At 39.8% G+C, this 15,486-nt stretch overlaps 1 protein-coding gene across 1 annotated transcript in view; it reads left to right on the plus strand.

Annotated features, from left to right (window-relative positions):
- The first annotated feature begins 569 nt into the window (after positions 1 to 569).
- RPL27 (ribosomal protein L27) overlaps positions 570 to 15,486 on the plus strand; it is a 46,401-nt gene continuing 31,484 nt past the window's right edge. The window contains exons 1-3 of the mRNA XM_044054663.1: positions 570 to 701; positions 2,513 to 2,595; positions 9,342 to 9,511. Of these exons, the coding sequence (XP_043910598.1) occupies positions 2,515 to 2,595; positions 9,342 to 9,511 (251 nt within the window). The 5' untranslated portion in view covers positions 570 to 701; positions 2,513 to 2,514. The remainder of the gene's footprint in view (positions 702 to 2,512; positions 2,596 to 9,341; positions 9,512 to 15,486) is intronic.

Genomic DNA, 15,486 nt, shown 5'->3' on the forward strand with positions numbered 1-15,486 from the left:
CAAATACATACTGGATCTGAAACAGCAATAATCAAAACCAAATGCAAGTAAAGAGATCTGCCACGTGTGCTCCTGCAGAGGACTATAAATACTTTAGGTGTATTCGTTTCCTTTGTCCGAAAAAAGAACACCCCATGAGCGGTCCTCTCCTTAATAAGACTGGATCGACTTTGCTACTTCGAGTGAATAAACCACATCCATATCTTTCAGGGCATTTTTCTGAACACCCTCAGAATAAGTAGTGCGTTTAAATTACGCTTCTTCGTTACTTACATCCTGTAAAAAGGCAGTTAAACAGCCTCCAATTACTTTGTAGGTACAGACTTTATACCACAATCAAAATAGTACACTGCATTCAACCCGTGCACCTGAATCTTTGAAAGAAACTACATAATTTATAGTTTCTAAAGGGACGTAGTCTTAAATTTTAACAATGATGTGACTTGATATAATATTTGTACCTAACAGAAAAGTCTAAGAGCACTTTAATACGTGTTTCGGGTGAGGTTACTATTGCCTTTAAAGCAAATAAGCGAACAAAGGAAGAAAAGGAAAAAAAAAAAAACACTACACCCAGAAGATCTTCAGAGAACCCAGTTATAGAAACGGAAGTGGAAATGACGCCTCTTCATGCCGTGTCAAAGGTTATTAGCTGCCCTTATACTTCCTTTATTGTTGGTGACGGCCATTGAATACTATCGGTGAGGCCAGTTCTTAAGTATTTATCTATTTACATCCGTTGTGGTAGTGTTTATGCGGTATTTCCCGAGTTATAACTTTGTCAGCAAGTTGTACCTGCTGTCAGTAGCAACCATTATTAACTCCCCGTTGCCCTTTTTTCGTATTTTATTTGCTTCCCAAAGTTTAGCTGAGACTGGGTCTAGTAGGAGTGATGGTTAATTTAGGCAGATAGTGCTTGGGTGGATTAGTTTTGTAGGCACTTTTTACAGGATTAGCTGTACTGCATTTGCACTATAATCTAACCAACATTAGGACTGGTGAGACTGATGTTTGGCATGCATCACGAGGGTGTATCATTTGATAAGGTACATAATGTTTTATAGCCCTACCTGAGCTTGCCGTTGTAAGTTCGGGAAGTAGTGAGCTCTTTTGGCGGTTCATAGTTAAAAACCTCCAGTAATATTCAGTGGTACGTTTCCTTTGTCCGAAAAAAGAACACCCCATGAGCGGTCCTCTCCTTAATAAGACTGGATCGATTTTACTTTGTGTTTTAAATCCCGAGCAGCGTAGTTGAACCTGTTTTTTACTGACATTTTGAACTGGTTTAGCTAAGTAATTCGTTTTTGTTGTAGTAGAGGACAATAACTAACTTTTTTTTCAAACTCATTGGTGTCCAATTTTTATGTTTTGCAGTAGTTTTGTGTGGTCTGTAATGCTTACTGATAGCTTTGGGTAGAGGAAAGGTTAGCTAGAAGCAGACCGAGGTAAAGAAACGTGTGCAGTTGGCAAGAATATGGTTAAAAATGGTCATACATGTATGTGAAGTACAAACCCACTGGCCCACGCAGTTACAAAAAAATGCATTACTTAACTTCTAAAACGTCAACATCTACGAATTGTATGTTTTAAGCTTCAGATAGATTTTGGGTGTATGGGTAGAATGTGGTGTACTTGTAGGTGTAATATAAAGACATATATTAAAAGTGGCTGTGGAGGTACTTAATGGATGGAATGTCTAGACCACTCATTATGTAAATTACATAAAGATCCGTTCAAAATGCATTGCTAGCCCATGTTGGTGGGTACCCTCCGCCCATCCAGTATTTGAAATTATGTTTAATGTATTTATTCCAAAAATGTTCCAAAGTATATTGCTGTGATGCACTCCTGCAAAGTATGTGGACAAGTGTGGGGTTTTCATATATAATTTTGAAGGTTTCTTTTATAGTAATGTTTCTGTCCCCAGTTGCTTCGTGTGACAAACTGGTCACTCAGTGGTGAAACCAGTAAAAGTAATTAAACCAGTTCATTTGATTTGTAATGATCTTTGTTAATAATAATGTCTTTATGTTTTGTAACTTTATTGTATGAATGCCATTTAAAGTTTCCCTATGGAACTGATGCACTTTGATTATGCTGATAATGTGGAGAAACACTGGTGCTATCTTTTTACAGTCTATACTAAATGGTTATTTTCTGCATTCAACACTACAGTACCTTGTCTGGACCCTCACTTGTCTCTTCCAAATCTTGCTGAAACTGCTGAATTGTACCATATTAATAGCAGTATAGTGTAACTGTACAGTAAAAAATGTAAACTTGTAGCCTGTATGAATGGCCTGTCTAAATTGCAGTAGCAGTTACTGTACAGGCTATTACAAGCCTAGCCACCAACCAGAGGTCAAAATCAAACCCTGTATCTTGTACCAGTGAAGTAAAGACCTTTGCTGTTAGGCCAACACCTCCCAGAATTTAATAACTGCTTAATAATGGCTTCTTTTTAATGTTTTGCTTTCTTTAAGTGCATTTATCATATTTTCTTGCCCCTTAGAAATGGGAAAGTTTATGAAAGCAGGGAAGGTGGTTTTGGTACTGGCAGGACGATATGCTGGACGTAAGGCTGTCATCGTGAAGGTAAAGAAAATGGTTCATTTTAAGATTGCATAAACAACTAAGAAATTTATTTCAAGATTTTTTTTTTTCTGTTAATTATTGCAGTAGCTATAGCTTTTAACAACTGGAATGCCTGCCATTTGTTTCTTTTTTCTGTATTCACTTGTTGGTTTTGCCTTTGCTACCTTTATAGTAGGTGTGCCACATCCTTACTTGGCATACCTTCTATGCTTTTCATTTGTGATGAAGATAGACTATCCAGAGTGGTTAAAAGGTTTGTCATAAATACATTTGTTTATTGTAGCCCTTTTCCAGTAATCCTCCCACCCCCAAAACACCAATAACATTTTCACTACTATCATTCGCCTGTCATGATTTCCATCAACAGTTTCTCATCTTGTACTGTTCTGCCTTTGTCATCGTGTGGCAGATGCCTTGATTTCTGCTGTGTTTTTGGTGTATTCTTTCATCTCAGTTTGCCTGTTGCTGCTTTAGCATTATTTGCAGTGTTTGTTCTCCTAAGGTTTTCTTAACTGTCTGTGGTACTTATATATATATATATAGAGAGAGAGTTTATTATGCAGTTCTGTTTTCTATTGTTTAAGCAGGAAGTGCTTTTAAAATAACTACTCATAATGCACTGAAGTATGATTGTGTGTGACTGGAATTGTAAAGTTTAGTAATTTTGCTTGAAAATGTCTGCTGTTAAGTAGCTTTAGTTTTGCAACTATTTTTGTGTGTCCTCTTCTCAGACTATTAATTCTGTTTTTCACTGTATCCTGACTGAATAGCAGAAATGGTAAATGCAGGAGCTAACAGTGCACAGTTATGCAATGCTGGTGCTCTCTGTTGACTGCATATCACACTTCTGCACAATTCCTTAAGGGCTAGTTTGTAGCGTACCTTGAAACTATGATTTTCACAGAATGTCCAGATTTTTGCCTCATAGTTTTGGTCTGTTCCTCTTTTTTGACAAAGCACTGGGATGATCTGAGGATTGAAGTCCTTAAATGACATGGCATTTGAGTATCAGACTTCATGTCCTTCAGAAAATGTATGCTAACACAAATCTTAATTTTAACAGTTTTCTAATTATAAGAGCAATATTTAAAATGTGTCCTTGTTTCTCCCCCCCCCCCCCCCATTATGTTAGGCTTTGTCCAGATTTTTTTAGGCTGAGGTTGAGAGGTGGCATGGTATGCAGTGGTGGATTGACGTACACAGTAATGTTCTTGAAGATGTTTAGGTTCGTGGCTATTATTCAGCTTTTGCTCTGCAGCATAATCAGAGATTTACAGACCTGGGAATCGCTGATTGTTGTGTGGTATAGCAACAGAAGACTAAAAAGGTATATCTGCAGACAACCTATGCAAAAAAAAAAAAAATCCATGTACACAGGGTCCAAGAAACGGTGTGCTGTCATAATGCAGCTAAGCAAGGCACGCTATGGTGTATTAGAATAGAGAAACTACAATTTCCAGCTATTTCCTGTGGTGCATACAAGCACATTTGCACAACCACATCCTGTCCACACGTGTTCCTGAGCCAGTAAGAGCAGAAGTCTATACCAAATTTCTTTATTAGTGTAGTATGCTAATGATCCTATTAGGAATCGGCTCTTGATATGTCTGTTGCTCAGTGTGCAGTATAGGAGTGTCACTCCTGCTGGGCTTTTGGGGTGGACAGGTGGTTCACAAATGTGGTGTGTTTGTATTCTTTGCCCTTATTTCTGATCTAAGTGAAGGCCTCTGGACCTTGCAGGATGCAAGTTGTACATGGCATGTACATAATAGGCTTACAGCTTCCCATGCTATTTGTTCAACTTGGCTATTTATTTGAAATGCATTATTTAATGGACATTAGCCAACTTGCATTTACTCTGACTTTTGAGTGATCTAGTCCTTCAAGTTTGGTTTTTAAAGGATTGTAAAGTCTGGTATTACACTTTAAAGAGAGTCATTCTGCTATATTTTAATAATTTTGTGGTCTAAAAATTATCTGTCGTACTACAAGTAATTTTTTATCCTTATGTTAAGCTTCTGGAGAGCTAGAGGTTTGTGATGTGCAGGATATTATTGGATTTGTAATGTAGTATAAACCAGTTTAAATGCAGAAGTTTAGTACCCTTGGTATTGCATGCAAGAACCTGTTGCACGTAGTACTTCTGCATCTACTGTGTTCTCTCTGCTGTTCAGGGAGGCAGTGTGACAGTACGTCTCCAACGCAATTTGTCAATTACAAAACTGCCTGCAAAGCATAGTATCTCAGGAGATGTATTTTTTTCCCCATGTGGTTCTTAGTTTTGGAGGTGTGTGCTAGGTTAATGGCCAGTGTGGCCTTTTTAAGCCTACTTATGCATCCCAAATCTCTGACAAGTTCTGATACCCTTGGCAGTGTAAGCGGTGTCCTGAGAGGTAAACCATTTAAGACTGCCTATTTCCATTAAAGACATAGGTGCCAAACCAGGGATGAATTTCTGGTTCCCCATCTAGCTGTCCAGGCTACTTAAATTGGGTTACGGAAGAACACTGCTTCACAAGGATGGCGGGCCTGTTCCAGAAAAGGGGTAGTTTCTGGGGTATGTACCCTTCTCCCCAGTAGGTCCTGTTTAATCACATGCAAGGTTTGTCTGTAGAACGGATACCTTTGGTGACATTTGTTTTACAGATGTGCAGGAGTTCCATCTGAGTGAAAATACCTTGTATGCCAAGCATAGATCTCTCCTGAACAGCCTGTAGGAGACAGAAGAGAGGGATGGGGCTTTGAGGCATTCTGCATAGGATTGTCACAGGAAAGCCATAACCAGACGCACTCCATTCAACCAAGTGTTATACTCCTGGGGGTTTTATTTACTTCTCTTTAGAATGGGAATCAACACGACCCAAATTTGCAGTCATAGAGATTCTTGGACTTTGTAAAACAAACACCCTAGATGAGAGACTGCATACACCCAGTAGAGAGAAAAGCTTTTTGGACCTGGTACTCACAAATGTAGGAGAATGTTGCTCCCTATCCAGTGTCATGTCCTCTCTGGTGATGTCAGATCACAAAGCTGTGTCCTTTGAAATAAAATTCTGCAATGTCAGATCACAAAGCTGTGTCCTTTGAAATAAAATTCTGCAATGTCAGATCACAAAGCTGTGTCCTTTGAAATAAAATTCTGCAACCCCAGTAAACTCAGTTAACAGTTAGGAACTATTCCAGGGCAAGCTACCTCTTATTATGCGATAATCTCTCAAAATTCCAAACACTTCCAAACCCAGTTAACACAGCAGCCTATGCAGAATTGTTTACAGAAACTCTGTACAGCCATGTCAGTGGTAGAGTAGAGGCTGCTGTACCTCCCAGAAGTAAGCCCAAAAAATAAGCTAAAAACAAACCACCCTTGTGGAATACAAAATTTAAACAAGATTTACAACAAACGAAAAAGTTACAGTTAAATTAGGAATTGTAATACCCAAAAAGATTATCTAGAATAGACAACTAAAATGACTAAATCCAAGAAAGCAAATTTTGAGGTAAAGATAGCTTCACAGGCCAAGGACAGCCATAAGGCTTTTTTTTTCAGTTATGTCAGAAGCCTGAAAGGCAGCACACAACAGTGTGCCAAACTGGTTGTAAATGAAGCCACATTCACAAAGCTGGGATTTACAAAAAGTCTACTGGCTGGCATATTTGGCTCCACCCCAGCCACCTCCCAGAAAATGACATCTAATATGCTCCCAACTATTGGTTGAGGTGGAGGGAGGTAAGTCGTAGCTGCATTCTCTAAGGCAAAGAACTCTGTTTCGATGAGCCTTGGTAATACCCCAGGATGCCTTTTCAGGGCCACTGGAGTCACTATTCAACTAGCCTCCAAAAAGGTTTTGTGCCACATGAATGGTAGATTGCAACAGTTATCCCTCTGCACAAGGACAGGCAGTCTACAGACCCATTAGTGTGGCTAGTCTCATACAAAGCCATGGAATCATGGAAATGATTAAAAGTGACATAGAAAACCTTCCGACATTGGACCCCACCAAGTTTGGTTTCAAGGTTTTTAAATGCTTACTCAACCTGGTGGATGACTTTGAGAAGGTCATTAAGGCAGTAGATGAGGGCAAAGAAGTGTATATTGTTTGCATTGACCCAACTAAGGCATGTAATACAATACCCCATTTCAGTGTTTATGCCTATGTCTGAGAGTTTGTCTACAATGCTGATGTCACATGCTGTATAGCCATCTGGCTCTCTGAGACTCAGGAAGTTAGAATAGGGGTGACCATTTCCATAAAGAGGCTGTGTGCTGGGTCCTTTCCTTTTTTGCCACCTACTTCTTGGAGATCAAGGCTAATGTCAAGGGTCTTTGTGTGACTGTTTGTAGACGCTGGCAAACTAAGTCATAGACTCCACCCCACCCCTAAAGATGCCAGCGTTTTACAGGAAGTTGTAATGCAAACAAGTCAGTGGTGCTTTGGCTTAAAACTCCATGCCAAGAAATGCATTGTGGTACCTTTGGAAAGTCAGGCACTCGGGAGAAACTACCTCATCAGTAAGTATCCCTGGGAGTCGACTAATACCATGACTGGAATGGACCCCATTCGTAAGTCAAAGTACGATTAAAGTTCATGAAATTAGTATTGTTTCATTCTTTGTCTGCCAAAAGTGCTGTTCATAGCACTTCAAAAGATTTGGAGAAATTAAAAAGGGATAGACCCAGTAGTCGGGGATCTGGGGACATGTGTAGATAGAAACCTGATCTTTGAGTAACATATGTCTTAAGGTAGCAGAAAAGCCATTCTGTATTGCTCTGGCATATAAGTGGGGGCATGACATCTAGGTTCAAGGAGGTCCTCATGCTACTGTAGTCATCCCTCATCAGACCCATCATTGAGTATAACGCATCCTTTGGTTTGTACTTGACCAGGCACGTACAACAACTTAGGACATCTACAGGGGTTCCTTTCAAAAAGAACACCAGGAGTAAACACAATGTCTTGTACAGATCACCTCCAAGCCTTCTCTCTATACTGTTTCTTGCAGACTGCTGAGAGGTGATCTGTACCTGGCATAAAAGAGATCCTTGTGTCCTGCTCTGGTAGACCTTTTGCATGTCATCAAAATGAACAGCATCACAGCTACAAGATCCAAGGACCTAAACTTTGCTTACAACCTAAATAGGACTTGTTGAAGGGACATATGTGCATTTCAGAGTTCTGATTCTCTGGAATAAACTTCCTAGCCACGTGAAGAGGGCCTTTCACTAACTCAATTTAGGAGTTTCGTGGACCAGTGAATGGGAAATAGGTGCCAGACTTGGGGGGGGGGGGGTTGTGTCTCTGGACAGAGGTAATCAATAAATCTGTCCTAGCTAACCTACACTCTTTAGAATATCCTCAAAGGCACAGTAACTCATAGGTTCATACTAGGCTATCTGCCCTAGGGCATTTATAAGCCTAGCCAGAGTGTGTTTGGCTTTCGCCACCCATTTTAAATTAATTTTGCTATGCCCTTTTTCGAGGTTAGTATACTGTGCCTCTGTCTAACAGTGACACAGAAGTGATACCCGGGGTAAACCTATGCTCTCCCCATCCACCCATCAAGATTCCTCTTGAAGAGAGTCAATGAGGGACTCTGCCTGACCTGGACTGGGATTTTATTCCAGAGTGAAGGGAGCCTCTGGGTTATGAATCTGTCCCTCCAGCATGTCCTATTTATTTCAGTGCTGTGGCTCAAGTCTCTCGAGCCCGTGGCTCAATGGGATTTGGATTTTCTGAGGTGCAGCATGTCCATTAATTCCAGGTTGGACATGGCTTTATACGTCAGGCACAGATCGCCTCTGAGCAGGCGGTATGCCACTGAGTAGAGCTGGAGTTTCTTTAACCGGGCAGCATATGGCATCTGTTTGAGCCCTTTGATCCTCTTGGTGAGGTACTTTTGGGGTCTTTCCAGTTGCTGCAGGATGTCTGGTAAGGTACATCCCAAAAGGGGCATTGTACTCAATTATGGGCCTGATGAGGGATGAGTAAAGAGGCACGATGACCTCCCCTGATCTAGATGTGGATCCCTTCATGATTAGGTGGGCTATATAAAATGTTTTTCTAACCACTTTGGCCACGTGGTTGTCAAATGAGAGATTGCTATCAACTTGGGTCCCCAGGTCCCTAATTACTTCTGTACTTAATGGATTACCACCTTTGTGGTAATTTGTGGGCACTTTGTTTTTGCCAAAGGGGATGACTATACACTTTTTGGTGTTTAGCTTGAGGCCATGGCTCTGGCACCAGTTGTCTGTTTCTATGAGGCCCTTTTGGAGGATGCTTGTGTCGGCTGGAGAGTCGATTATGGCGCCCAGTTTGCAGTCATCTGCGAACTTGGTCAGCCACAGTCCTTCCGTGTTGGCCTGTACCTCCGAGAAATATATACCGAACAAGAGAGGTCCCAGGACTGAGCCTTGTGGGACGCCACTTGTAACTGGTTTGGAGTCTGACATGGCTCCAGCAATTCTAACCATGTGGGTTCTATCCTTGAGCCAGTTTGCAACCCATCTAGTGACGTAGGGGTTAACTCATGGGATACATTTGAGTCATGTGGCTTTCGCATGGTGTACAGCTTTGAAGGTTTCTGGTTTCATAGTATCTCAATTGTACAGCAGAATTCGTAACTTTCATGTTAAATCTGTTCATTTTTTAATATTTAGTGGGTTTTATAATTTGACACACATTAATGGTTCTTTTAATCGGTTGCAATTTTTAATTTAAAAATATTTAATGTTTTTACCTTAACAGAACCATGATGATGGCACTGCTGACAGACCATACAGTCATGCCTTAGTGGCAGGAATCAACCGATATCCTCGTAAGGTCACCGCCCCAATGGGGAAGAAAAAGATTGCCAAGCGGTCCAAGATTAAGACTTTTGTGAAGGTGTTCAACTATAATCATCTTATGCCAACTAGGTAAGCAAATGTATCTAGCCAGGAGTGTCGCAGCACCACCTCCACTTGCGGTAGGTATGTGTGCAGTTTTATCTGTAGAGCAGACTGTGTGCAGTTTTATCTGTAGAGCAGAACTGTGTGTGAAATCTCCGAATATAAATTTTGTCCAGCTGTATGCAAGTGTGCTGACTGTTAACCGTTTACTTTATTCTTGTTGGGACCTGGCAGTTATTGTATAAAGGTTACATCACACGATGTTATGATCTGTTAAGGTGGTTCACTTGAGTACCATTTAATGAAAGGTGGGACCTTATTTGGGTAGCTGTTAGGCTTACTGTACTCTGAACTTTTTCAGCAGATTTCATAGGTTTAGGTATCATCCTAGATTTTGCATGGGTTTCTGTAATGCACAGTGTCATGCTTGATAAACAGTCCTTATTGTGAAACTCCTGACTACAAATAATAGTAGTCCTCATCATTTGATCACAGAGCTGTCTTCCCCTCTTTAGATAGAGTATTGTCAGAAAGTTGTTTCTTTATATCAGAGTGCTGTGATTAACAGCTTTCTGCTATTGATTTAAGGTGATCTAAAAATAGAAGTTTTGTTTCCATGCGTTGAAATTCTGAAATTTGTTGATGGGGAGCACTAGTTTTCCAGACATTTAAAGAACTGCACTCAGACTCAAAAAAAAATATTTAGTCATGGTTTGGAGTTTCCTACATTTTAACACCACTTTGGGACTATTTACATTATACGTATTTTCTGAGTCTGACCACATGGGGTCTGGCATCTTGAAGTAATTCTGATTGTTTAGTCTGCCTGTAGGCATTCCATAATGCAGTGCTTGTCTGAAAAAAAAAATTAATAATGCATCACGCAGGCCTCTGTCTTCCTAAAACTCCTGTCACTGCACTGATTTTACATGCATACACTGCTGTCTTTCAGTCAGTTTTAAGTAACATTTCATGCCGTTCAATGACTACTTAAAACACAAACAGTGCAAATGCCACAGAACAGACTTTCAAAGTGCTTTTTACTGCTGCTGCTTTTTAGAAAGGCTAAATTGTCTTTTGTGAAGTCTGAATTTGTACTAATTTGACTCGTCTCCCATCCCCATTTTACACCTAACTTCCCTAGCTGTCAAAGTGCTAAGTGTAATTTCAGCTGTTACCTACTGTGATTGACAACCGCAGTGGTGCAGCGGTTAGCGTTGTAATCTCACAGCAAGAGGTTCTCCCGTTCGATTCTCGGCTGGAGCGCCTTCTGTGTGGAGTCTGCATGTCCTCCCTGCGGTCGAGTGACGTTAGACATGCAGGTAGGTGCGAGCGTGAATGGGCGTGCCTTCATTGAAGGTTTGGCGTTGGGCTGGAAACTCTGCACCGTAAAATCCACTGCCAATCATGAGCGGACCGGAGTTTCGCTGAGGTGACCCCTAACCGGGAAAAGCCGAAAGACTTTAAGACCTACTGTGATTGACAGCTCACTGCAGGAGACTTGACTCATGTACTGTTTCCTTGTTCTAGCCTTTACTTTCTGTATGGGTAGGAGAAGGTCCAGGTAGCTGTGCATCACAGCATGGGTGGGTTTTTAGGACGGTAGTGATGTCAGTTTGGGGAGGGAAATAGCCAGAAAACTACCTGTATCCAGTGGCCTTGATGTCATCAGTGAATTGGAGACTTTTCCAGGATTGGACGAAAGTTTTTTGAAAGTGAAGCCAACACAGTACAGTAACGTACTGTTCTAGTGGAGAGAGTCCATTTAAAATATTTTAAATGCTGTATTATTTATTAGGGAGAAAAAAGAGAAGTTGAGCATTTAATAATAGAATCCCCTTGTTGTCTTTTAAGTATAACACATTATTTTGTCTGTAGCTAAGCAGTATCAAAGTGGGTTCAAAGTACAGTGCAGAAAGCGTTGCAAAACATGACTGCTAAAAAGACAAGTTGGTGATCTAGTCTAAAATACCAGTGTTTCTTTTTTAATGGGAATAGTTTCTCGTTGCCCTGCTGCTTCCCAATGCTTATCTATGTGTACTTGCTTTGACCATTCCTCTTTACAGTACAACAGCTGTTGTCATTGAGCAGTACCAATCAGTATGGTCTATGAAGTGGTAGGAGTTCTGAAATGTAGTAATTATTATGCATGCCTGCTTTAGTGTATCCGTGAGTTGGATGACCAGTGAAGCACAGTAGTTTCCTAGTAGCCTTATCCCTTGCTTCATCCATTATTTTATTACAGGACATGTAAAGAATAAAAGTGTTTTATATCTGATAATGAACAGATGCCTTGCTATTGTAGAGGGATTATTGGCCATCATGCTAACAAGTACATCAGTTAAGCTTTCTTTTCTACTGTAATTGCAAGAAATTCTTTTGGCTGTAAAAGCATAGTTATTACTTTTTAAAATGATATATTTCACTACTGACTAGTATTTTGGCTGGCATGTAAAAACATTTTGTTTTGCTGGCGCATAAAAAGACAGCATATTTACTGTCTGAAAGGGTCTGTGTGGGTACTGTCTTGAAACAACTGCTTCCATTTATGCCACTCTGTTCAACAGGCTGCTAGAAACATGCAGGTACGCAGCTGTTGTGATTGAGATGTAACTATAGCTGGACTGAGTGTTGTCGTTCTAAACATTTTACAAGACAATACCCCCTCCCCTAATCTCAGTGATAGAAAGGCTTTTTTTAGATTGAAGCAACATAACTTCAAAAAATCGGCACATAACTGGCCTAGGACTGCTGTAACACCGAGGATTATGGACAGTTTGCAAACGTAACCTGCTTATTATATATTTGAGACATGGATGCCAAGAAGTTTGCTTAGTGTGATAGAGAGGTGAATTGGCAACCCTTTTGAGAACTCGTACTATAGGGCTACAGGTGGAGACCCGATCAAAAGTCTTTGTTGTGCATGGAGATTTGTCTGGAAAGTGTTTTCTGGCTTTGAAAGCTGGTAAAGAAATTGGCAAGTGATATCAAACAGCAGGAGACCTGTTTATGTATTTTGTGTGTAAGAGCAGCAATTTGTTTTGACTTTAATCCTGTAAGATGGCAGGCAGAAACACATTTAAAATCTTATTGTGAAACTGTGCGTACAAAGACCAGAATTCACTTCATTCAGGCAAGGTGCTATTAGGGGAAACAGCTGAAATGGAGGAAAAAGGTTGTGTGTAGTCAACCTTTAACTTTGCTACCCATGGGTCCACTGCTCTGGGTGGAAGTGGTAGAAGGCTTGCTTTCTTTCTGTAGGCTTGATTCAGAAGTATTTTTATGAGGCCAATTGTGTAAGATCTGGACCCTTTAGAAGGCATAAAATGTCTGCCGGTAAGGAAGTACTTTGAGTTTATGCCAGGATTTATGAATGCCAGGAAGTCCGTTCTCTTCATTTCTTAAAACTGTTTGACTATAACTGTAAGGTTAGCCATGGAACAGTGTCATTTACCTTGCAGCCAGTATAATGGTGTTGGTATTATTATGATTTCTATGTGACTGCACTTTTTTTTTTTTTTTTTTCTTTCCCTGAGCTTACTGAGCTGCAGCTGATTGGCTAATGTCAGACAAGTTGATACTAAAGCAATACTGTTTGGGCTTTGTGTTGTGTATACAGTTCAGAGCCCCTATTACAATCTGTCAGTTATTTAAAAAAATATGAGTGGCATGGATTCCTCTAGTATAAATTCACCTCAAAACCTCTTAAATAGTGAAAAATTAAGGGAGTATTTGGATCACAAACAAGTGTAGAAAAGTTGTTCAGCTATTTCTGATAACCCCACAGAGCAAAAATAATCTAGCACGATGACCTAGACAGTAGAGAGTAGAAACAGTTTTATCCAAATGTAGGCGGGGAGTCAACCATGTGTTACAGATGTTTTGGGAGATTTTTATGAAGATGCGTGTAAAGCTGAGGCCATGGAACCAGGGAAAGATGCAAATGAAGATATTTGTGGAAGACTTGGTTATGGTAAGGTTAGAAAAATATTAGCTTTAGCAGTTAATAGCTAAATTAGGAAGAGACTAGCGAAAATGATGAGGTAAAATGGTGAGATCTAATCAATGAGAAAGTCTTTATGAACAGACTGTATTCCTGTGGAAATGTTGAATTTTCGGAGAGAAAAGTGAAAAAGATAATGGAAATTTTTGTTTGGGACGGTGTAACAGTATCTTTGGTGGAGGGTCTGTTTTGGCTGTATCGCCAAAAAGGATAAAGACCCTTCCAGTCTGGCTTCATGCAGATCTGTTTCAGTTTTAAACCATGATCATAAATATTTGTTTTGACTGTGTAATAAAATTACAAAGGTGTTTGACGTGGACCAGTGTTTTATTTGTGGAGGGAACAAACCTTTGACAACATTTAATGCTACAATAATGATACAAAGGAAAGCAGAGTGTAAGAATGCTTTGCTGCTCCTCTTGGGTCTTGATGCAGAGAAAATTTTTGATGTAGTCAGGTGGGTTTTATTGATTAGGGTGTATCTGCAGTCCTTGAGGGTCAGAGGCAAGAGTTAAGGTGGGAAGATTTCTGTCTGACAAGCTGTGCTTGAACATAGGAGCCAGCCAGTGATATCATCTTAACCCATTGTTTTTGCTTCATATTTATAACTACTGATCAAAGAGAATAAAGGATTCACAAATTCAGTCATGTAAATGGCATAGTACTCTTAAAGTTAGCTTTATTTTCAGATGTTATTTTGTACCTGGTAACCTCTCGTGACAGTTTCATATCTATCCAGGATACAGATTAAGTTAAGGTAATATAAAAATTGGGAAAAGGGAAACCATTGGTTTATGGAGATGGGTAGTAAAATACAAGTAGTGAAAATGTGTGTTCTCCTTAGTGGTGTATTTTTATGTACCAGAGACAACATGGGTAGTTGTAAAGAGCTGATGGAATTTATTTTAGAGGGGGGGGGGTTAAATGGGCAAGCTGATTCTCCCATAGAGCAAGGTGGATTAGAATTTCCTGACTTGAACGGGTACTTCAGAACTGTGCAGTTAAGTGGTTATATGTAGAATAAACAAAAGGTTATGAATCTGAGTGGGAAAGAGTGATGGTATAGTTGAGTAGACGAGGTTGTCAAGATAAAGATTAGAATTTTGAGTGCATATTCTTAAGGGAAAATGATAGCAACCATATGTAAAATTGTATTCGTAAAGTAGCAGAAAGTTTTCTAAGAACTAGGGCAGTGAGAAAATAGAAAATGAGTGGCTGGAATTTACTGGAGGATATGAGCAAATAGCTCAGAATGGAAAGGTGGATGAGGCTAAGCAGGCATTTGGAATGCAGGTTAGAGACCATCTTCCTGTTCAGATATTGATGATAAAGTATAGGCAGAGCAATAGGGTAGTGCTAAGTAAAGGACCAGTCCTTGTAGAATTGTTTGAGTCTCGAACGGCAATTGAATTTTAAAAAGGGATCATTGGGTCAGAGAAGGGTGGAAAATATTGAAAAGATAATATGGAAAGCCAGCTTGCAAGGAAAAAAGAAGAAATTTATAAGGCTCCCAAGTATGTAATGGATTCCAAAATGTTTAGGATTTTTTGCATTGACGTGTTTGTGTAGGCATTTTTATACTCCAAGTTTACTTGGAAAGATTTATTTTTTTCTACAGATAGCAAATGTTGGAGGTATGATGTTGAAGACGCAGGTAATTGTGAACATTTTGTGTAATGGGTTGACTGACTGTAAAAAAAAAAATCCCTATAGAATACTTTGACAGAAATATGGGAAAGGGTGGTTGCAACTTAGGAAATTATTCTTTTGATGATATGATATATGGTATCTGATTTGCTTAGACCCATCATGGCCTTACTTTGTTTAATGTTAGCTGTCAAAAAAGCAATCCTTAGAAAATGGAAATTGGAAATCTATTCCCAGCGTAAAGGAAATTGTTGATTTTGTAAAGGAGACAAAAGTGGAAGAGAGATCCTTTTCGGTTCATATGCAGGTATTAGACTAGCTGCCCTTGCAGGCCATTTTAAGCCTGTCAGTT

This window comes from Protopterus annectens, chromosome 13.part0 (assembly GCF_019279795.1).
Source record: "Protopterus annectens isolate FY-2018-M chromosome 13.part0, PAN1.0, whole genome shotgun sequence".
NCBI classification, from domain to species: Eukaryota; Metazoa; Chordata; order Ceratodontiformes; family Protopteridae; genus Protopterus; species Protopterus annectens.